We start from the raw sequence: 24,951 nt of genomic DNA on the forward strand, positions 1-24,951 counted from the left end.
CAAGGGCAAACATTGTTGATGGCTCACATTACATGATGGGAATTGATTAAAGGATGTTATATTATCTTCCTAAATAGTAGACCTTCTCTCGGAAATGTCTAGGTCACGTTTCACTTTAAAATTTATTGGATTTAGATGATACCAAATATAATACTAAGCTTTAAATTAAAGTCGGCTTGAAACACATATGCCGTTCTTTAGACAGACAGACAGACGGACAGATGGATGGATGGATAGGTGGGGAGAGATATATAGGTGGATGGATGGATGGATGGATAAATGTATGAATAGATGGGGAATGATAGGTTGGAAGAGAGAGAGATGGATGGATAGATGAGGGGATGGATGGGGGGATGGATGGATGGATGGATGGATGGATGGATGGATGGATAGATAGATAGATAGATAGATAGATAGATAGATAGATAGATAGATAGATAGATAGATAGATAGATAGATAGATAGATAGATAGATAGATAGATAGATAGATAGATAGATAGATAGATAGATAGGTGGAGAGATGGATGGATTGGTGGGGAGATAGATAGACAGATAGACAGACAGACAGACAATCATTTACTCTAGTAAGTACATGGAACATGTGTAACCTTAGTGTTACCTAAGGTTTAAACATAAAAAATACTGCAAGTGCAATTTTTAGTCTAGAGAATATGAAAAACCCATATTTTGAGTACAATCTCATATTTGTACACCTCTGCAAATGTGTCAGGACAGATAATATAAAACAACACCTGTTTTTGTCAGACTCACCAACAGCAAACTCTAAGAATCAATGATTCATAACAGTGATATCTGATCATCCAGACACATCTCTGCTGACAAATCCATTGGGAAAGCCCAAAAGGAAGCACATAGAAGCCATTAAGGATGATACATGCCACATTGTGGATTACACACAGGAAAAAAAAGTCTGGAATGATTATATCCAGGTCTTATGTGGCATTGATTCGCTTTCGCATTTCTCAGGAGACGCCTTTAAGGGTGAGCTAATTGGGAACTTGATGTTTCCAGTGCTGTAGATTTGGAATCTTTTCCTAATTTGTGTCTGGGTGCGCATTTGGGACTGTGTGTTTTATGCTAGTGTCTTCGCCCTGTCTAAAATGCACACACCTTTGCGGCCTCTTCACCCCAGCCTGTCATCTCGTCCTCTTCTGGAATCAGCGTTGCACATGGCGTGTCATTCCTTCTTGGAGGATGTTACTCTTATTTCCCCTCTGGAATGCACAGACCTTCCCAGCCCTGGAGACATGGGGCTTCTGCTAAAAATAGATTTTGCTCCAACACTTTTTTTTTTTGACAGTGTTTTCTCCCAACGGTCTGGAATATGAATGAGTTTTGTTGTAGCACTCTCATTGCTTTTGCCACCAGAGCTTTGATTAATAATCTTCTAACCTTGTGTTTGCTCATTGCAGGGTGTTGCAGGACTTCGAGATGGTTCAGAGTCCGTCTGGAAATCCCGGCCAGCATTACTGCAGTTCTCCCAGTAACCAATCAACCTCCAGTGACCCAGGTCCCTGTGGCACTTGGGCTCAGAAAGCCAGTTATGACGGGTAATGAGATCCTGGTTGTAACTCAAAGCCCATTCGGATTTAGAGGTTATCAAATGAGTAATCATACAGGATTTGGTGCAAATATTTGGTGCAAACAGAATTAAAGTAAAATATGAAGGAAAGCGATATTGGACTGTCTTTTCGGTCATGAGCTAATATTTCACGACCAGCTTGGTAAACATTATAGATATTTACATCAGATGTCACCTACGCTGTTGTTGTCTTTTGGAAGGAATGCGTCAATAGAGCAGCCATTTTAGTACAGGGTAGTACTCCTTTGAAATGTGGGACCAAGGTGCAGTGGAGGACTGGCCCTCCAGAGCAGAGATATATACACACATATACATATATCGACGGATTATCCTCCCTACCGGATAAATTTGATCCTGAAACACACCCCCTCTCCTGCTTTAACTTCTCATTCTAACACATGGAGTGATTCGTTTGTGAATGAATCCCCGTTATGAACGACTCGTTCACTTAGCCGACAATAATATCAGTTTCAAGCACCGCAGCATCTTGTTGTCATGCTTCATTTACATTGTCTGCTTATTTTATTCATCAAAACTAGCATAAGCTTAGTATTGAGTGCGAGTTGGTGCTACTTTGCCTTATGGTCAGTGCAGTAAGTGTATTATCATCAATAACGTTACTTGTTTATCACAAAATTTTCTAACGTACAAAATCGTAAAAAACGAAATCTTGCCTATGAAATGTTCTGCCATTGTGCTTTGTTTTCTTTGTTTGCTCGTTACTACACCCGTACACAGCATTAAAGTCCAGCATCTTCAGATTGGCTTTAGTCTTGACATGCGGTTGAATGACATTTGTGCTGGGAGCACTGTACAAATGTGGTGGCGCTATTAACGCATCCTCAGGGTCTGTAAGCGATATCTAGTGTATATATCTATGGGAAAACATCAGCTGTTCATTCATAGCCACACAAAAAAATAAATTCCCTCAACCAATGCTATTCAATTTAATTCTATAAACCTTATTGTTTGTCCCCACAGAGTTTAGAAAATGTTTTTAGACAGAGGCAAAAACATAAATACACAGTTATTTTAAGATGCTACGGTTTTTAAAAAACCAATTGGAGTGGGAATAAATGTCTTCTTGTACTTGACTATGAAGGGTAACAATGACCTCTCCATCACCTTACTAAACCACTCAACCACTCACTTCCAAAAAAAGTTTATATCATACATTTTTGATTTGATTATTTTCCCTTAAGGTCTGTCTAAAGTGTTAGTCGAGCTTTTTTCCCATGAATGTTAGTCATAACTTTGCTTCACATGATGAGTAGTGCTGCAAAAAAATGTGAACTATGCAAAATCAAATCACTTTCTGAATGCTAAAGAAGAATTCTTGTTTTGTTCTCATTGAGACTTCTCTGGTATTTAGGTATTTATCTTCCTCATTCACTGAAACACCAAGTTGCAGAACACTAAGGCTGCATTTACACTGCAGATATTGATGGTCAATTCCGATTTTGTGACTGTCCGATTTATGTTGACCAGCTTACATCATCTTTTAAAAGTGACTGGTATCCGATTGTCTGTATTTACACTGCACACAGCAAAGATGCAATGATCAGGAAAAAAGGAGTGGGCGCTGACTGACAGCTGATAATAAAAGAGCGCTCTTTTTCTCCATTCCTGTATTTATTCTGTTCACAGGGTTTCATTTTATTTATTTATTTTTGTTCTTTTTGACAAGCTGTTTTACTATAGTTTATGACAAAAGTTCTCATTTGGCCATCCTCTTTTAATCTAGGCCTTTTCAAAGCAGTAGGCATTTTAATGCAGTGGCAGTGCTAGCTTGAATGGCACCCTGGGCAAACCACCCTATATAAGCCCCACTTCTCCCTCAAGCTTAGAAATAGTTTGTTTAAAAGTGTAGTTCTAGTATGGTTCGAGGTTACATCTAGTTAAAATAGAAAAGGACCATTAAACATGTACATTCTAAAAAATGTTTGTTATTTTAACCTAACTTTGGGTAAAATGTGGACAAAACCAGAATTGGAATTATTAAACATATATATATTTATTATAAATATAATAACAATAATAATAATTATAATCATTATTATTATAAATAAATAACAGAAATCAATCCTAAATGTAACTGGAAAATAATTAATTTTGACAATTCTATAAAATACAAAAAATATCCATGTTTTATAGAATAATCTGTTCATACTTGACTCAAGGCCGAGAATTAATGTTATGAATTATGATTAATGTTATTACCGGGGCACTGTCTCCCCGTGCTGCCCAGGCTGATCGCCCATATTGCCCAAGACTAAATCTGCCACTGTTTTAATGTAATGTCCATGGCGTGACTTATGCACGTGATGTATGCAATAGTTTTATATTAGCTTATATTGGTTACGTGGCGGAAATTGGGCTCTCTCACTCTCATTAACATGCTCAAATACTTGTGCTACATGACAATATAAAAGCTTTTTTAGTCCTAGAATTTGAAATATAAGGTTATGGACTCCTGGATTCTGTTCTGAAGTGAAAGCTTCAGACTTGACGTCATTTGCTATGGTTTTTAATGATGCGCAACTCACATTGACAGGTGAAAATGCGATCTACCCTGCTTACACTTCAGACACAAGGGCACAGATCCGATTCATATGGGATAAATTTCCATATATGAACAAGGCCTCTGATTTGAGTACTCGGAATCCATATGATTTTTATTTTTTTCTTTCCCTGCTTACATGTACATGGACCATATCCGATCTGTGCCACATGACAGGAAAAAAATTGGAATTGAGTCACTTGATCCATGCAGTGTAAATGCAGCCTAAGTTGACGCTGTTGACATGTTAATTTGCTGACTTTGCTTTTTTGCTAATATTTTTGTAAAAGAAGTTTTGAGTTGTGAAATTCACAGTGTTTTAATTTCCTTTAACACAAATAAAAATGAACATTTAGTTTTTATATCATCACCACTTTTCACTCGGGTTAACTTCCTTATTTTTGTTTCTGCGATGAGTCGTTTACTAGACAAACACAGTATGCAACCTAAGAATGAAGGATCTAGCATTGCATATTTTTTTATATTATAACATTTTCTGGCAATCAGCAATATATCCGCTGAATAGGGCTGCACAATATATCGTTTCGGCATCGATATCGCAATTTATGCATCCGCAGTAGTCCCATCGTGTAGATATGCAAGGTTGACTTAAGATTATATTTGAGCAAAAATCACAATTCAGAACACAATATTTGTGGAGTCACTGCAGAGTTTAACCACAACAGAGGGAAATTTTATAGTTTGCATGTTTTTAAGGCCTGAGAGAGATTGAAGTATTCAGGCACAAGACCCCAATTGGAAGTTTAATAAAGAATAATTTGATTGCATTATTTTTACAATAAAGACTTTGCAGTGTAATTTTTACATTTATATATACAAAACCACAAAGCATTCACTGCTTATTTCGCTTTCATCTTTGCTTTATTGTATTTATCTATGCTTGTAATTTGTTTATTACTTTTTTTTGCATCATTGACTTTCCTACAGAATCACCCCAATCAATCAAAATTAAAACATTTGGTAACAAAATATTGGCTGCTTATTAGTACTTATAAACTAAAATTCTGCATGATCTTATTCTACATCCCTAACCACATATCTAATGACCTTGATATCTATTAATAAGGAGCAAATTAGGAGTTTATTGAAGCAAAAGTCATATTTAATGGTTTGCTAATAGCGAGAAGTGAATGTTAAAATAAAGCTAACAGGAAATAACTCTCACTGCCCGAAGCATGCAAATATGATTGACTGTAGAGTGCTAAACATTTCACTGTAATCTAAAATCTTGCATTGGTATAGGCTACATGTTTGACATCACATTGTGTAGTTAAAACAACAGAGGTGTCACAAACACTGCATTTGAGCAATACCAACCTCTGCTAAATTAAAGTGTGAAACTTTCCTTTTTCCAGGGTTAAAAGTGAGGCTAAAAGCATGACCTTAAGTGTAGTGTGAAAAGCCTTCTGTTAGACATTGTCCCTCCATATGAAATGCATTATTCAGGCTTATGCAACATGCTTTGGCAGTAAAACTAAAATAACATTAATGTTCAAGAATAATCACAGCAAACATATACACTCTAACACTGTCTGTTTGCCTCATAGATCGCAATCACCTGCCCTTCATGACCAGCCAGAGGAAAAGGAGGGAGAAAGAGAGCACAAACTGGAGAGGACGCGCTCTGCTGGTACACAAGCATTGTTTTTCTCAAGCTGCATTGCAGATTAAGCTTCAATACTTTAAGATGAATTCTAGAATTGATTTCCCATTTTAGTTGGCTTATTTACTTGTTTTATAAATGTAACGATTATTAAATTACACACAAGACATTCATTTTCAATAAATCATTGGGTGTAGATTAGTCAATGAGTTCAATTATGAATTGTGCACCAATCAATGTCATTTAACATCAAATCCATGATTTTCAGGATCGCCATGTGTTCCTGAAGCCAAGTGGCACATCCCATCCACCAAGATCCTCAACAGGGGTCTACAGAGACAGGGGGCCAAAGACTCACCTGGGAAATTCCCTCGGGTTAGTCTCCTTTTGGCATATGGAACAAAATAAAGATAGATCATAAGAGGTTTTTGTAGTAATCTGTTTTTGTACTTAATATAACTTTTTAGGATGTTTACGATGTATCTAAGTGATTTTATTTATGGGAATACCATTTGGGGACTCTAAATGACTTCTAGTTGAGAGTAAGGTCCCAGCATAATAGGAACTAACAGGTATTAATAGGAACTGACTTGAGTGTGCGTTTATTGGGTGAATACATGCCAATGTTATAAAGTATGAACACATGCAGTAAGCTAATTTTAGCTGTATTTACCTGTTGTCCAAATTGTGGTTGGTTGGTTTAATCCTATTTGCTCTTTCAGTTTATATGTCCACATTCCATTTCCATTATCGTGAAACCAATGTCACAACCAATACACAGCTCAGATCACTGTATCCTCTATCATCCAGTTGTTTATTTTGTGCAATACATTGCATGATGTCAAACAAATCAGTTCTCAGTGGACCAACCTGATGGCTAGTTCCTATAAATGAGCTCCTAGAACTATGTGGCGTGTAAACCCCTATTTCCACATAGCTATTGTCACATTCTTAATATTAACTCCAGTATACAGGCATACTACTCTACATCCGCCATGTCGTTTTCACATGAATAACCTGCGTCAGTTGTGTCAATTCAGTTCATACATCCACTCTGATGGACTCATGGGATAGTAAAGTGTCTAACATAAATACACTCAAAAACTTTATGCAGAAGTAGAAGGTCACTTGGGTGCTTTTCATCAACCATTTTATGAAGATAAAGGGCCCTATCATACACCCGGTGCAATAAGGCGCAAGACATGTTTGGTGCGATTTGTTGCTATTATCAGACCAGCGCAACAGTAAGTTTCTTGTGTTGCGCCAAGTTGCTTAAATAGCAAATCCAAATGCACCACTTTGTAGACTCATGGGTGTGCTGGTCTAAAATAGAGGTGTGTTAAGGCGCATTGTTGGCACGTTGCTATTTTGAAGAACATGTTAGTGATGCGCCAATGAGGTTCAAAAGCTTAATACACACAGCATGTACAGCAATACACAAATATCTTTATAATAATCTAATATAAAAACCACTACCTCCATGCATTTTCCATGCCTTTTTTCAGTTCATTCACGACGATTTGCATTTGTATAATGTTATTATTGTTAGCAGTAGTATTTATTATATGCATATTTATTTTAATAAAAACAAGTTTAGATTTGTCCACCTGTTGGGTTTTGGAGACGTATGCATCACCATATGGAGCAAAAGAACAGGATGTGTGTTTGGATATAACACAGTTTTTGACCACACTACAGTATTATTATTCATTTATTAATTTGCTGGAAATTAGAACTAAATTTAGAAATAGTTTTGAAACAAATTTTTGTGCTTAACAAACAAAATTAAATATGTAGGCTAATGGATGTCTTCAGTGGAGTGCGTACAATACCGTTTCCTTATCTGTGAAAGTAAAGGAGTAAAGAGTAAAAGTAAAGAGAAAGTAAAGAGGCCAATTAGTGGAGGCTCATTCTTTATCCTTGCACTGCAGATGGTCTGTTTAACTGTTTTCTCACTAGAGAAGTGTTCAGTTTTTTCACTTACAAAGTCCACCATTTAAATAGCAAATGCACCATGGCTGACACAAATGACTCTTTAAGGGAATGGGAGATGGATTAGTTTAATCCATGTTATGCTCAAAACACACCCATAACTCATTAGTAGAATACGCACAACCCTGTTAGACCAGGCACAGAGCGTATTTTTCCATCCTTAAATCAGCAAAAGAGATTCGGACACGCCCTTAATGCTTTTGCGCCATGAGCTTTAGACTTTGCGCCTAGTTCGTTAAAATAGAGCTCAATGACCACACAGATCAATATTGCCACACAATATGGAAGTGGGCCCATTCAAATGCAAAGATAGTGTTATAGGTGCCCTGGCCCAACCATATTATTGCTGGCCCTTACATTTAAGGTCATACGAGAACAAAAACCTACAGTATCCAAAAACAAAAATATTTGTGAAGATCATATCAGATCAGATAAATAGTGTACATCACATACTAATGTTACAGAATGTATAGATATTAAAGGACAGGAGGTAAAAAAAAAAAAAAAAAAAAGCAAATACAAATGAAAAATCTAAATAATAAGCATTGTTTTGAAGCGGTTTTCCAATAAAAATGATGAAGGATTGAAAGCTCCTGCAAAGACATCAAGAAAGCTCTTTTATGGATTCCCTAAGGGGAGACCAAGAATCACAAGTTTGATATGTATCATAGGTTTGCTTTTCTAGTGGGAGCCAAGTAGCAATTTGTGGTGAACATTTCTTTTAAATTTGGTCTGTTTCATCCCTAAATAACATTGGAACTCCAGACATGTGCAGCCTTTCCAACATATTGACTTGCGTGACATGCATTTCAACAATGTGAGTCTCTTTAAGATACAACACATGACTTGTACTGTACAGCAACAGGAGCATATGCTGAGCGAATGCATGTGAGTCTATGCAAAGGTTTGTGTGTTTATATGTGGCTGATGAGTGCAGTGACCTCATTAGTCAGGAACATGTAGTTGGCAGCCCAGCAAATGCGGCACATTTCTCCGTATGGGTGGGTGGGTAGTTGTGGAGGGCAGGTCATTGGTTTGCAGGAAAGGGGGGCGACGTCTATGGCAGATGGCTTATAGTGTCACATCCAGTCATGCAATCCCTGTGGGAATTGACGTAAGAAACTGGACGCCAGCTCAGTTACTGGACACCACACTGTACATTCTTTCTTTCATCGTGCGATAGATAGCACTAAAGTCTGGAGCCTGTTTCGCCAGGTTAAGTGTGAATCCACCTGATTTATCAAGCCAGAAAAGGTCATTCTACCCTTGCCGCTTGCAGCCGGTGTTGATGCTGCAGGATGTACCATCATGTTTATCTTCTGTTACTTATGCAATGGCCTACATTCCTCCAGTGCTTGATTCACAGAACTGACAGCTTTTTGCGATAGTGTATTGACCACATTGGCTTTAGCCAGAGGGGGCCTTTGGAAATGGCGCAGCATAGTAGGTCTTCCAGAGCAAACCATGCATTAAAGTTTAAAAATCATCCACTTTCCATTCATTCGAAAGGGCTTAAATTTAGAGGATGCAATTTAACAGTGTAATCAATTATTTATTTTCCATGAGATTGGTTACAGTAGGTGGTAATGGCGCAGGGCTGCTGCTTCTGACTTGTGCTGTTATTGCTTTGCTAAATTCACTTTAGTGGTCCGGTTCTTACATCATCCATTTTTGTTGGACTAAAGTTTGACCGGAAAGTAAACAAATGGTACATTCTGTCTTGTAGGAGGTGAACATGACCTTCTGGGTTTATTTTTATTTAATTATTTTTAAAAAAAGATAGAAAAAAATACTCTCTATATATTTTAAATACATGATAGTTGTGTTAATGTGTGAATATGCATTATGTATTGTAAAGAGTTTTTTCATGACCACCAATTACGCAAATTAAATCAAAATACAAATAAAAAATACAGTCATAAATTCATAACAAATTTGACCTTCTTCCTCGCTTTTTTAAAAAGTGAATCCCAGCAGTGTTTTTATTATCATTATATATTATTTATATTATTTCTACTGCATTATAATAAGACATTAATGCACTGTAAAAAAATCCTGGTTGCCTTAAATTTTTAGACTGAATCCAATTATCCATTGAATTTATATTATGTTAAACTGACTTAAATCAGCTTGCTTAACTTGTAAAATTAGGTTAGAACATAATTAACTAAGTTTATTAAGTAACAATGACCTAAAAACATGCTGTCAAGACTAATTGATCATATATTTTTTACAGTGTGGCAACACTTTAAAATAATAGTTCATTGGTTACTCCTAAACTCTGCGTACCCGGTACTAGGTCTGTGACATCATTTACTTCCGCATTCTTTACATTTTAAAAGTCCGTACTGGCCCAATACCCCCGTAAGTGGTTCCGTTCTCTCATCAGTTGAAATAGAATAACCTTTGCATTGATTATGATCGAGACATTTTTCTTTTTTCCTATGATTACTGACATGTGCAGGAACCAACAAAATTAACACAGAACCTAAAAGGTACACTCAAATTTGGGTTTACAAAAAAAAAATGCCTTTTTTTTTTTTTTTTTTTTTTTTTGAATTTATTATAACAAAGACAACATACACAATTATTTTAATCATTTTCAACAGTGTTTTATAAAAATTCAAAGGGTTTTCTTTAAAAGATACCAAACATTTGCATTTACACCTTCACATGTGGATTTGAGAAGCTTTTGAATTTGGGTAGGCAAAATTCAGGAGGAAAGCCTAAAATAGCACTTGACATTAAGAGGTTAATGTATTTACTAACATTAGCAAACAATTAGTAATGCATTTATGGTACTTATTCATCTTCGTTAATGTTAGTTCATGTTAACTCAGTGCATTAACTAATGTTAACAAGCACAGCGTTTGGATGTTAATAATGCATTAGTTGATAATAATGCATGTTGATCTATTATTAATAGATGCTTTACAAGATTATTCCTACTTAGTTGATGTTAGTAAAAACATTAATTGATGGACCATTATTCTATACCACATTTTTTATTATGCACCAATTTAGCATTCTACAATTAAGAAATTGAAAAACAATAATTTAAAAATAATACATTTGAAATAATAAAGATATTTTGTATTAAATAATTGAGATACTACAGTAATCTTTCATTTTAATTTGATCTGCAGTTGAACTCACAATTATTAGCCATTAATATTAGCATTATTTATTTATTTATTTATTCATTTATTTATTTTTATTTATTATACATTTTTTTCTTTTCGAATATCTCCCACAGAGGAAGGAATTTTTCACAGTAATTGCTATAATATTTTTTATTCTGAAGAAAGTCTTATTTGTTTTATTTCAGCTACAATAAAAGCAGTTTTTAATTTTTTTAATAAACATTTTAAGGTCATTATTATTAGCACCTTAAACTATGTTTTTTTCGACACCACTGTTATACAATGACTTGCCTGATTAACCTAGCCTTTAAATGTCACTTTAAACTGAATACTACTATCTTAAAACTAGCTAGTAAAATATTATAGACTGTCATCATGGCAAAGATAAAATAAATCCGTTATTAGAAATTAGTTATTAAAACTATTATATTTAGAAATGTGTTGAAGAAATCTTCTTTTCCGTTAAACAGAAATTGGGGAACAAAATCATGCAGTCCCTGCTAAGACAGTTCTCTTAAAAACATTAATCAATCTTACTCAGCCAAAATACTCACACTACAATAATCTTCCAGAGCCGTGAGAAGAGCTGCCACAGCCATTGCTCCAGCCACTCCAGTAACAACACCCTCTCCAGCAATGCTTCCAGTGGCAGCGATGAGAAGCATTTCGGATCTGGAGACCCGATGGATCCCGAGTCCTTGGGTCTCACCTACATCAAAGGTGCGTCGACTGACAGCGGCATCGATACTGCTCCTTGTATGCCCCCTCCACCCCCCGCCCTCCCCCTGCCTGGAGTTGGACCTTCACGGATGGCCATGCGGGACGGGAGGGTTGATACGGGACTACCCTGGCCTCTGGAGTACCAGGAGGATGGCGAGACGGATGAAGAAAGGGCAAAGATGTTCCTGTCTCAGGGATATGCACCCGTTACACCCACCGGTCACACCACGGATGGAAGCACAGGAGATCTGAGCGAGATTTCCTCACTTTCAAGGTGAGATGGAAAGAGAGTGTAAAATTTATGTAGATTTTTGTGAATGCTTGACTACACTTTCAACAACTGCCTAGTTAATTCTCTGAGAGATATCATTCCCTCAGTTTAAAGTCTGTTAAAATTGACGCATCAAAATATCTGTTAAGAGATCAGAAATAAATACTATCCGAATGTTCTGAAGAGAAATGGCCATTTGATGATGAACGTATTACATTTTGGCAAAGTTATTTGCAACCAATGTTTAAACCATTGAGAGATTAGTATTGAAAAATAGGCTAAATTAAAGCTGTTCGTTATATAGTTTGATCTCTTTGCTTGGTGTTGAAGCTTTTTTTTGGTAAATAGACTTTCAATAGAGGGACAGAAATTAAGAACCAAATATTACCTAGAAAATTATTCATTTTTCTTATTTTGTTCTTGTTGCTTTAACCCTAGTGTGCTGTTGGGGATGTTTTTATCCACTCTGAGAAGATTTTGAGGCTTAAATTGGCCACTACCTTATCTGTGTTTCAGAAAATGGTTTGATATTTGGTGACAAATCTAATTTTGATGCATATTTTGGGAAAATGTGTTGGATTTTTTTTTTAAACTCAACAATACACACTGGGCAAATTTACTACCCTTTTGTTATGTTGGGGGCTGTTTTTGCCTCATTGACTCCCATTATAATGACTTTTTTTATTGCAAAGCCATGAAAGCATATAATCATGCATTCTTGATTGTTGGTGGTTTTCCCTGTTGGGAAAAGGTAATATTTGTTATTTTTACAGTTACAAGGGCTAAGTAATAACCTAAGCTTTTTGACATTCAGTGTTTTGGCCTGTGCTGCTTATAAAAAAAGAATATGCAGTGTGTCCCATCCTGATGGGTTGACTTGAAAAGGTTAGGTCAGTTATACAATGAAAAGGTATTGCTTTGATGTGAGTCTAAAAACAGTAGGATGCAGTCCATGTTTTCTCAAGACTGTAACTATAACATGACAGTCTCATCTTGTTGGGTTGTTACTGTTGACTAAAAACATAACAAATGGCTTCCAGTAATATAAATTACAACACAAAGTATTTTGAAATAATGTAAATAAAAACATGTATTTTGTCATATTAAAAAAACAAAAAAAATTGTATATACATTTGGTTATGGTATTTTTGCTTTTATTAGCAAAAAAAAACATAGTGCTACTTGTCAGCACGCTGGCCACGAGAGGCTATTGACACTGACTAAATATTAATGAAGGCAAAATGGAATAAAAAAAGACAATGCAAAAAATCTAAATAATTGCAACAACTTTATATTAAAGTACTAAAATACCACTGACTGTGCAGAAAGCATTGCATTTATTGGTGTTCCCGCTGTACTTTTTACTCATTCTTGCCTTGACAAGAATGCTTTTAAAACCTGATAATTAATAGTTCTTGCTTAGACAGGCATTGCCATTAGATGATCAATCAGCTGTTCAGTCTGCTGTTTCATTTTCATCTTTTCATTGTGATCCTCCAGTGGCTCACGTCATTCTGGAAGCCCCTCTGAGCGCTGTTCGAAGAACTCGAGCTCCATTGACCCCTCGAAAATCTACATCATCTCTCCTACGGACACAAATCCGATGGGAGGACGAGAAAAGCTTTCTCTTAGCTGCCAATCACAAGGTGAAAAGTATTCAACTGGCTGGAAGAAAGGAGAAAATGAGCACTTGCTGGAAGATCAAGGGCAAGCTAGAGACTTCAGGTAAGTAGCTCTGAATGTCTAGTGCATCTTATGTTACATCTTATGTAACATTGAAGCTGGAGAAAAGTTGATATTTAAATGGCTTCAGTACTGTTGAACAAATGCATTGCGTCAATAGCTATGTTTCCATCCAATGATGCAAATTTGATGCTCAACTGGAATATTGGAAAAAAGAATTGAAAATAAAGCACAGTTTTCATCCAGTGAGTCAAAGAGAACATTTTAGTCACTTGCTAATAAACTAGCGCCAAATATAAAAAATTAAATAAAATTTGCTTCAATAGAACAGTGATCCTCAACCACCGGTACCGGTCCATGGATCAATTGGTATCAGGCCGCACAAGAAATGATTAATTATTTCTGTTTTATTTATTATCTGAGTTTGAATGATCTTTTATTTTGAAAAATGGCCGTACTCTCTCAGTTCATTTCGGTCACTTAAGCAGCTAAATGGCCTTTCATCGCATCTTTTCTAGAGTCAACAAGTTCGTTATTTCCAAAGAAGGTGCGAGGCTTCTGGCGGCATGACGCACTTAGGCCTTCCAGATGCACACAGTTGAATGAATGCCGCGAGGAGCGCACCGCTAGTCACGTGTACACATTTCAGTAGATTAATTATCTGAGACAAACACAAAACACCCAAACACTGTAGTGCTTTGTAATTTTCTCCATAAATAAAACTTTTATCAGAGTGACAGCTTGTCATCCTCTATGAAAACCGTCCTCTGAGAACCCCCCCCTAAAATTGTCAAGCATTGACCGGTCCACGGTAATAAAAATGTTGAGGACCACTGCAGTAGAAGAAGCTGCTGTGTGCCTTTTTCTTATATAATAAAATACTTAAACAAGTAGATTATTGGATTAAATGCAATGAATACAAGGTGGCTTTTGTAGTTTCAAGACCATTTTTGGGGCGGTGCATTCATTATAATATGTAATAATACAGTAATAATCCCGAACCCCTTTGATGACAGACTTTGGCTGAGGGATTTAAGAATGACCAAAACAAAAATTTCAGATGTTTATGCTGGGGTCAGTCTGCTAGTTTGTTCATTAATGCCATCCCATCGCCCTCATTTCAGGTATTACATGATCTGTTAAATCAAAGTCACAGGAATTATTTGATGCAAATCCTGCAATTCATTCAGTAAATGTTTTTCCAATCTTAATTTATGCACATTTTTTATAACTAGATAAAATGTTGTATGTTTTGTTTGCACGTTTTCAAAATGTGTTGGTGTTTCCAATAGGGATTTTCCGGATATCCTTTTTGCCTTCCCAATATTGATTCTGATACCTGAGCTCAGGGTATCGGCTGATACCAAGTACTAAACCGAAGTGTTTATTTGTAGAAACTGTATACAGTATAAATCATTGCAAAGAATTAAGAAATATATAAAATGAAAATGAAAAATATAGAAAAATGACCTCTAACAATGGTTGTTGTGGCAACAAAGCACAGCTTCCTGTATTTGCATACTGAGCAGTAGGGCTGGGCGATTAATCGAAATCGACATTTAAAACTTATAATCGATCAAATTTTTCCAAGTCAATTTTCTAATTACTTTCCCTACCGCATGTGGAGTCACGTGACCCTGCTTTGTCAAAGCTAATTTACACTTATTATATTATTCTGACATTATTATGCCAAGCGCATATGCTTGTGCCAAGCGCATGTGTATGGTCCGGCACAGCCTTCACATACTCGCACACCTTTAAAAACAAAATGCAAATACAATTTACAACGACACGTAGCACAAGCTTTGTCATTGGTCGGTTTGGTAGCGACGACAAGGGTGGGCAGCGTGGAGAGCTGCGTTTTAAGCAATGTGTGTTTTAATTTCAGTAGTTCAGCATTGATGTTCAATAAATAATCGTAGATAGTAGTGTGTTTCCTTCAATCATATTAAAATCAAGTAATGCACCCTACATTCAAATATCTCTCACTTGTAATATGTGAGTACATTTACTGTGCAAAAATTGTCAGTGAACTATGAGGGCAAAAACATCAAATAAATCAATTAAAATAATCGTTCATTAATCATAATCAGGTTAAAATGTTCAAATAATCGAGATTTTGATTTTAGGTCAAATCACCTAGCCTTACTGATCAGCAAAGAAGAACTGGTTCTGGGTTTGTAGCATTAAGTAAAGCTGGCATGCATATGTCTCATTTAAAAAGATGGTATTGGAGGTATTGGATAGGTTTATGGTTTCAAAGACTCGCCAATACTGCAAAAATTCTGTGATCGGTATCGGCGAGTCTTTGAAACCATAAACCGATCCAATACCATGTTTTTAAGTATTTTAGTATTTCCGATACTAGTATCGGTATCTGAACAACGCTAGTTTTCATTAAACATTTTTTTTTTGTGATGTTTCAAAATGCACCTAAAATAGGGTGGATGAAAAATAGCTATTGTCTGACCAGAACCTCTGCATATCAGTGACATTCGGGAAACCTTTTAGGTCAGTAACACATCACTTGCTGGCAGAAGCTCCAAGATGATCGATGTCAACAGACGTATTATATAAACTCCGTCATACAGAATCCAGACAGAATCTACTTGACACCTGCCACTTCGCATTATCAGAGCGAAGGCCAAGCAAATGTTTCTCCCACGATTTAAGCAGAGACCTGATATGATTGACAAGCTCACGGGGAGATGCTGACGTTCTCCTGATGCAGGCAATATTTGATGCAAATTCATATTTGTCTCTTGTCAGGTATTCAGAAACAAAAGGGGACACTGAATCGATTTAAAGCTGTGTGTGTAATCTGTTTCTTTTATTCCTCTTTATTGCCGCCTCAGTCGCTCAGAGGTGTTGTCTTTGCTTCTAAAGACGCTGTTGAGGAAATCGAGGTAGTTGGATCATTACCTGGCCCTGAATTATTCACCGTCTTGTTCCTTTCCCCTGTTGTCTTGTAGAAATGACACTTTTACTACTCCTTTAATGGGACAGTTCACACACAAATAAAAATGTATCATCATTTACTCACTCTCATTTCATTTCTCCTGTAATACAGCAAAATTATTAAAACATTATTTTTCCAATATTTCCAACATGTCGTTTAATGGAATTTTTTCAACGCACTTTTAAACTTAATAGTTTTAATAAGTAATTTCTAATAGCAATTTATTTAGTCTTTAGCCATGTTAACAGTATATGCTATTTTAATAGTTACTAGTGTAACGGAGGCCAGCTAGTCATGGTCTTAAGCCTCCTTGTTAGAGCAACCATTCAAAGAATCGCCGGAGCAGTAGGTTACACATGGAGCTCGTCCGGGGTGGGAGTGAGATTTAAGAGGGTGTGTGTAACGAAGGCCAGCTAGCGAAGTGCAATGCAGGTAAACCTCACTCCTCTGACCTCTAAAGCCACTCTAGCGACAGATACTAGAGGCCATAGTCTTTAGCCTCCTTGTTGGAGCAATTGACTCCCATACAAAAAAAAAAAATCGCCGGTTTGATCCCAGCTCAGACTGAATTGGTTGCAGTAGGACCGGTAGGTTACACATGGGAACTCGTCCGGGATGGGAGTGAGATTTAAGAGGGTGTGTGTAACGAAGGCCAGCTAGCAAAGTGCAATGCAGGTAAACCTCACTCCTCTGACCTCTAAAGCCACTCTAGCGACAGATACTAGAGGCCATAGTCTTTAGCCTCCTTGTTGGAGCAATTGACTCCCATACAAAAAAAAAAATCGCCGGTTTGATCCCAGCTCAGACTGAATTGGTTGCAGTAGGACCGGTAGGTTACACATGGGAACTCGTCCGGGATGGGAGTGAGGTTTGGGGTGGTGAATGTAACGGAGGCAAGCTAGCGAAGTGCTGTGCAGATAAACCTCACTCCTCTGACCTCTAAAGGTGCTCTTGTGACAAATGCTGGTGGCCATGGTCTTTAGCCTCCTTGTTAGAGCAACTGACTCCTATACTAAAATTCACTGGTTCGATCCCAGCTCAGAGCGGGTTGGGTGCAGTAGGACCGGTGGGTTACACTAGTATTTAGTTTAAAGTGCGTTTTAATGGCTTAACTAGGGTAATTATGTTACCAAGGCAAGTTAAGTTAATTAGGCAAGTAATTGGGAAACTTTTTTTTTTTAAGCCATTAAAAAAATAATTTCTTAAGCAGGCTAGAACATTTATCTTCTTATGTTTTTTTTTATTTATTTTAATCCAGTCAAACTAAAAAAAAAACTTTAATTAGAAGAAAAATATAGTAAGAAATACTTTAAGGAAAAAATTCCTTGCTCTGTTAAACATGGAAAATAATTCAATAAACTGTTGCTATTATTTATGCTATTGTTTATAAAAATTGGTCTGTACAAGTGTTATGCGATGAACAGAGCATTTAAGTTGTTTTTCCACCAATTACTTTCACTTTAATGAGCTGTGACTGGATTATTTTGTCAAAAATTTTCATTTAGACCAGTATGATTTATTGATGAATCAGACGTTGCTCTCTCTCTACCAACATGGTCAAAATATTCAGTAAATATTGACTTTAAGGGTTAGTTCACTCCAAATTGAAACTTGTGTCATCAAATTACTCAACTTCATGTCATTCCAAACCCAAAAGATTTTCATGTATTTTCAGAATGCAAATAAAGACATTTTTAATAATATTTTATCATTTGGAAAGAGATTTTAGTCCTTCTACACTGTAAAAATGCTGGGTTCCACACAATTCCTTCATCAAATCAGTGAAGTTAACTTTTGTATTTATTTTAATTTTTTTTTTGCAAATTTAAGTGGATTGAACATAAAACAATGGAGTTGTCCCCAAAATACCTCAAGAATTGGGTTTATTTAGCTCATTTTAAATAAGTAGTTTGAACAACCAAGTGTATTTATTATGAGTGTATTTAAAGTGTCTATTTAAACCAATGAAGTACATTTTTGTGTGTCACAGCACATTTTAGCTTTCTCAAAAACCAGTTCATTTGTTTCTCACTCTCATTGTCTACATCCAAATAAATGGCTAAGTGATATCTGTTAATCCTATAATGTAATCATTTCTCCACAGAAGAATTCGACTGAACCACTTTATTTTCATTTATCTGTTTATGAACATCACGAAGCATCAGACTTTCAATGAAGGGACAAGAATCTTTGAGATTTTATTAAAAAATGTCTCTGTTTGTTTTCCGAAGGCTTATGAGATTTGGAATGACACAAGGGTTCAGAACTTTCATTTCTGGGTGAACTAATCCTTTACATTTTGGTCTGTTCTTCGCACAAAGCTATTTTTGGCTTTGGAAATCTTGGTAAATAGTGCATGTGAACCAGTTTTATGATTCACGGTACTTGACATTTCAGAGCTGCAACACAGCCCTCATCTTCATTCACTTTTTGTTATATTACAAAAAGCCTGGGTATTGTTTAAAAAAAATCATCATATAGGTTTGAAACAACATGAGTGCGAGTAAACGATGACATATTCTCTATTTCGCGTGAACTGGTCCTTTCAGAGCACAGGAGGCGATGGTCTGTTTTGATTTGTTCCCTGGTGAGTCAGATCATGACTGTGTGAAGGCTGTTCCTTAGTCAATGACCCATAATCCTGTGTTTTGTCACTGCCTTGTAGTCCCTGGATTGTGTTGTCTGTAGAAACCCACATCTGCAGCATTATAAAACACAGACACTTCAAGTTTACTTTTGCTTTGTTTACGCCTGATATTAAGATGCATTTTCTGTCAATCACCTATTGCACAATGCTTAAAAAACACTGGTGTATATAGAAACTAAACCAGGGGTGTCCAAACTCGGTCCTGGAGGGCTGGTGTCCTGCATATTTTAGTTCCAACCCCAATTAAACACACCCGAACCAGCTAACCAAGCTGTTTAGGTATACTAGGAACATCCAGTAGGTGTGTTGAAGGTAGTTTTAGCTAAACTATGCAGTACACCGGCCCTCCTGGACACCCCTGATCTAAATGTTTTGAGTTTGTCCACTTTTAACCACTTGTTTGAGAGGTAGTTGGAAGCACATTTGATCGGATTGCTCTTGAAATGCTCTTGATAAGGAATTGATGCCTTTTTTTGTTAAAAAATAAGTTTGTCAGTGTATTATTTAATGTATAATTATGAGTTTTATTCTGTTTTATTTTCTGCAAAGATATAACCAATATTTCAAACACCAAAATGTGTGTCGCATGAATGTTCTTTTCATGTAGCTAATGATAATGTCTCATCCCCTGCATAAAACAAAAGCTTTTATACATAAAGACGCTAAATCTAATTACGTTTGATGTTCTAAATGTTTTTCAATCTAATTTAAATGTAGAAGTTGGCGGCAAAATTAATAGCCCTGCTTTGACATTTTTGTTAACACATATTTAAACATAATAGTTTTAAGAACTGATTTCTTGCGCCGTTGCCATGATGCCAGTTTGTATTATATTACTGGTTTATTTGCAAGATACTAGTATTCAGCTTAAAGTGCAATTTAAAGGCTTTACTAGGTTAATTAGGTTAATTAAGCAAGTTGTTTGTTCTGTAGCCAATCAAAAAAAAATCAAAGGGTGCTTATAATATTGACCTTAAAAATTGTTTAAAAAAATGTAATAACTTAAATAGTTTTCTTAGAGCCAAAATAAAAGAAATACAAGTTTCTCCAAAAGAAAAAAATATTATGGGAAATATTGTGAAAATTAAATAAAAATACAAATAACAAAATTTACAGAAAACAGAATAATTTAGTCTTCAACTCTATATAAATGTTAAAACTTTATGGGCTAAATGCAGATTTAGGAATTACTCATCGGAAATAAATGTAAAGAACTTAAATTAAGAAATCATTTATTTATTTATATATTTATTTATTTATTTATTTTGACATGGACATCATAATTAATGTACGCTACAACCAAATGCATTTGTTTAAGTGTTTTAGCAGACTTGCTAATTCTCAACGCCTATCCACGGGTGGCTTGACCTAAAATGAAAATGAAATAGATACATATACACTATTATAAACATTAAAACACATTATAAACACATAAATATTATAATTCTTTACATAAAATTGCTATAAGGCAAAAGCAAAGGCGGCATGATCCGCAAACTCATAGTAAACTATCTGTATAAACCTGCTGTTTTGTTTTAAGCAATTATTAAGTACACTCCTTAAAAAAATTATATTACTTTTTAATTTTAGGTAAAGAGATCTTACACTTTGGAACAAGACAGTCAAGACATTCTGTTTATTAGAAATTTCTGTTTAACGGAGGAAAGATTTTTTTCAACACATTTCTAAATATAATAGTTTTGATAACTCATTTCTAATAATTGATTTATTTTATCTTTGTCATGATGACAGTAAATGATATTTGACTAGATATTTTTCAAGACACTTCTATACAGCTTAAAGTGACATTTAAAGGCTTAACTAGGTTAATCAGGTTAACTAGGCAGGTTAGGGTAATTAGACAAGTTATTGTATAACGATGGTTTGTTCTGTAGACGATCAGAAAATATATAGCTTAAAGGGGCTGATAATATTAAGCTTAATTTAAAAAATAAAATAAAAACTGCATTTATTCTTGCCGAAACAAAACAAATAAAACTTTTTTCACAAGAAAAAATATTATTAGACATATTTCAGGCTAATAATTCTGACTTTAACTGTTTATATACATGCATTACTTATAATGCATATTTAACTTAAACTTTAAAACTATCTTTTTAACTTTAAAACTGCACACCACAACAAGACTGATTCATTGGATTTACTAACTTGTTTTTAAGGTAAGTTGTTGCAAATAATATATATGGGCTGAATTTAAACAAACAAATTAACTTGAACATTACTGTATTTAATTAGTTTAAACTCAGCCCATATAAACTGTTAACAACCAGTTACCTTAAAAAAAACGAGTAAATCTAGTGAATCATTATTTTTTCAGTGTATATAAACTACAGATGCTTATTTCACAGCATCACAATGAAAAATCATTAAAAAAGACTATATACACAACCACTTTAAAACACTGCATCATCAGAAAAGTGGTCAAAAGTGGTCATATTTAAACACCAGGTGTCAACAACTGTGCCTTTTCCTCTTCTACCTGTAACACAATCCACCAAAACGCGTCTTAACAGCAGGAGTAAACAAGCCCTTGGTTTGAAACCTCCAGCTAATGTCTCACTTTCTCTCCCTCTTTGTCTCCATGTCTCTCTCTCTCTCTCAGGGGCCTCTATTTAAGGGACTCGTCCCAGGTGGTTAATAGTGCTGGTGAGAAGCTCCAGACGCTCTCTAAGGAGGCCTTCCTCAGGATGCTTCTCCCCGACAGTCCCCCGGGGCAGGCAGGCCGGGGCAAGGTGAGCCCTGGAGGATGAGTAATGCAGAGCTGCAGTCGTTACCACACGTTAAAGCAACACCGAAAAACAAAGAAATAGTTTTAAACGTGTTTTTTGCCCTTAACATTATTCACCGCTGTGATTCCGCTGACAAGGAAATCAACCAGTCAGCAGTCTGTGTAACAACTGTGTTTACTTGACAAATGGCGGAATCTGGGGGAAATGAGGTCACAATAATCAGTCATTCTCCTCACCTGATGTGCTCACAACCGTGTAAAGATACTGCATATGTGTGCATGTTAGCTTTCGTTTTATACATTTGCAATGCACGTTTTGTCGAAAGAGCTACATAAAGAAAATAATAATATGTACAAATAATAAATATGTACAAATAACTAGTGTAAAATTGTATAATAACTTCTGTCTAAATCTAATTCAGCTACATAGTGTATAAAAATCATGGGTAACAGATGAAGATGCTAATGCATTTGATATTATGTAAATATATTATGTAATAATTTCTTACATCATGTATTCTGTTAATTCATAACGCATTGCTTATAAATTATACATTTTAATTAATGATTTATAAATTGTCCTTTAACTAGGCTTAATAAATGTTGTACAGCCATTGTTGATTGTCAACCGTGATACCCAACTCATTAACAATTCAGGAACTGGCTGTTGTAATTGTACTGTAAAGCAATACCAAATGATAATGGTTAACTACTACTATTATGATTAACAATGAAATTAATAAAACGACTCTTAGTAATAAAGCTTTTAGTATTTGTAGTAATAATTTTTTTCTAGATAAATTAAATTAGTATGCTGCTAATAATAATTATTATTATTATTATTGTTGTTATTATTATTATTATTAGTAGTAGTAGTAGTAGTTGTTGTTGTTGTCGTCGTATTATTATTAGTAGTAGTAGTAGTTGTCGTCGTCTTATTATTATTATTACTAGTAGTAGTAGTAGTCATCGTTGTCGTCTTATTATTATAAGTAGTAGTAATAGTCATTGTATTAATATTAGTAGTAGTAGTGGTAGTCATTGTCTTATCATTATTATTATTATTAGCAGTAGTAGTCATCGTCGTTGTCTTATTATTGTTATCAGTAGTAGTTGTTGTCATCGTCTTACAATTATTATTTTATTAGTAGTAGTAGTTGTCTTCATCGTCTTCATATTATTATCAATATCATTAATAACAGTAATATCAATGATTATAAAATCAACAACTCCTTTCCAGTTAACTTAATTGATTATTTCTCAATAATAATAATAACAATTATTATTATTATTATTATTATTATTATTATTATTATTATAAACGTTGTTGTCATTTAAGCTAACTGGGAAAAAAGTGGTGTTGTTAGTGATAAAATAACAGTAATAACATTTCATTTAGGGCAACAAAATGTATTTATACAACCACAACCATTATAATAAATTATAATAACTACTATAAAATGTTGCTATATAACAACTATAAAACAATAATATATAGTAGTAATAATAATAATAATAATAATACAAAAATGAAATAATATATATGACTATTATAATATATTATTAAAATCATCATAATTATCATTACCACTTGAAACAAAATAAATCCATACTTCTTTGTTGCAACGCGTGCCACTGTGCACAAACACTAATGTGCCATTTTTCATATTTGCTGTGCTTATTTTCTTCTAATTTTGCCGGTCTATTATAAGCACTCCATCTCTTCGGTCTGCTGGTCCTTCGTCACGTTCATGTCTCTCTAATTGTCAGTTTGCGCCCCTCCTCCTGCTGTCGACCCCCCCCCCCCCTCCCCCATGAGGCCCGTGTCCATCGCTCCTGCATTATTGATGAGAGCACCATGACTCTAATAGATCTGACTCACAGACCCACAGCCACTCTCACTGACTGCTGATTGGTCCCCAGCTGAGTCTCATGTTCCCTTCGCCAAACCTCCTCCTCTCCCACAATTCAATTAAGTGATATGTGCTTTATTGCCACGGCTGTTTTATTAACAATATTGCCGAGCCTTTCACATAATCATATTCTGATGAATAATATCTTTGCTTCCTTCTCCCAGTCTCTTTCTCTTTAGGCGTGTGTTTCTAATACCATTAAAATTACGCAAATTGAAATTGTGAAATTTAATATGCGTAATAGTAAAGTGTACATTTTGCATAAACATCTATATGTCACAAAAAAAATTTTACGATAGAATAATGTTTTTCAGACAATTATAAAAAGGAGTATTTCGCAAAACTGCAATGGAATTTTTTTTTTTTGTTGTTGCATTTAAAGGTCACATGGCATATGTAAATGTAAAACAGATATGTCTAGACGTTTATTGGTATAACCTGAGTCCCTTGGTTATGATACAGGAGTGCCTATTCCATTGTCTGATTAAACAAAAGTCTGTTCATCCAGAAATGTTAAAACTTTTGCAGGGTTACCCAATATATCATTAATATCGGAATGTGTGCAACTGAAATAGTCACGTCGGATATACAATGCTGCAAACAATATTATCATTTGCATGTGTTTTAAGTATAGACTGTAAAAGATATGGACGTAGTATCCGTGACGTCACTCATAGGTTTCTGAAGAGCGCAAATGAAGCTACAAGTAGGCGTGGCCAACAGTCGTCATTTTGTTCGTGCGTCATCGCACTGACGGAGGGATACCAAACAAGGGCCAAGAGGCGGAGCTACAGACACCTGCTAGCATTTTACTTAGGCTGGCTTTTCTTTGGGATAAAGTGTTTAGACTTTTAAAAACACTGTTGTAATACATCGAGCCACTAAGCATTGACGTTTTTCTACAGGTGGAAAACGCAAATTACTTACAAATACTTCAGATATAGTCTATGTTAGTAAATGCTAGGCTATTTATAAAATCCAGGCATAACACTGTATGACAACGTTTTAGATGAGTGTTTTATAACCTACAGCTAATCAATCTGTCAGATTCTGAAGTGCATTACAGGTCTAAAGAAAATTAGAAAT

At 35.3% G+C, this 24,951-nt stretch overlaps 1 protein-coding gene across 2 annotated transcripts in view; it reads left to right on the forward strand.

The window, feature by feature from the left end:
• sipa1l2 (signal-induced proliferation-associated 1 like 2) overlaps positions 1–24,951 on the forward strand; it is a 137,303-nt gene that overhangs the window by 89,519 nt on the left and 22,833 nt on the right. For both annotated transcript variants that reach the window (XM_056468790.1, XM_056468791.1), the window contains 6 exons: positions 1,435–1,572; positions 5,733–5,815; positions 6,057–6,163; positions 11,496–11,917; positions 13,415–13,639; positions 21,827–21,956. In XM_056468790.1, coding sequence (XP_056324765.1) covers positions 1,435–1,572; positions 5,733–5,815; positions 6,057–6,163; positions 11,496–11,917; positions 13,415–13,639; positions 21,827–21,956 — 1,105 coding nt within the window. The remainder of the gene's footprint in view (positions 1–1,434; positions 1,573–5,732; positions 5,816–6,056; positions 6,164–11,495; positions 11,918–13,414; positions 13,640–21,826; positions 21,957–24,951) is intronic.

This window comes from Danio aesculapii, chromosome 11 (assembly GCF_903798145.1).
Source record: "Danio aesculapii chromosome 11, fDanAes4.1, whole genome shotgun sequence".
Taxonomy (NCBI): domain Eukaryota; kingdom Metazoa; phylum Chordata; class Actinopteri; order Cypriniformes; family Danionidae; genus Danio; species Danio aesculapii.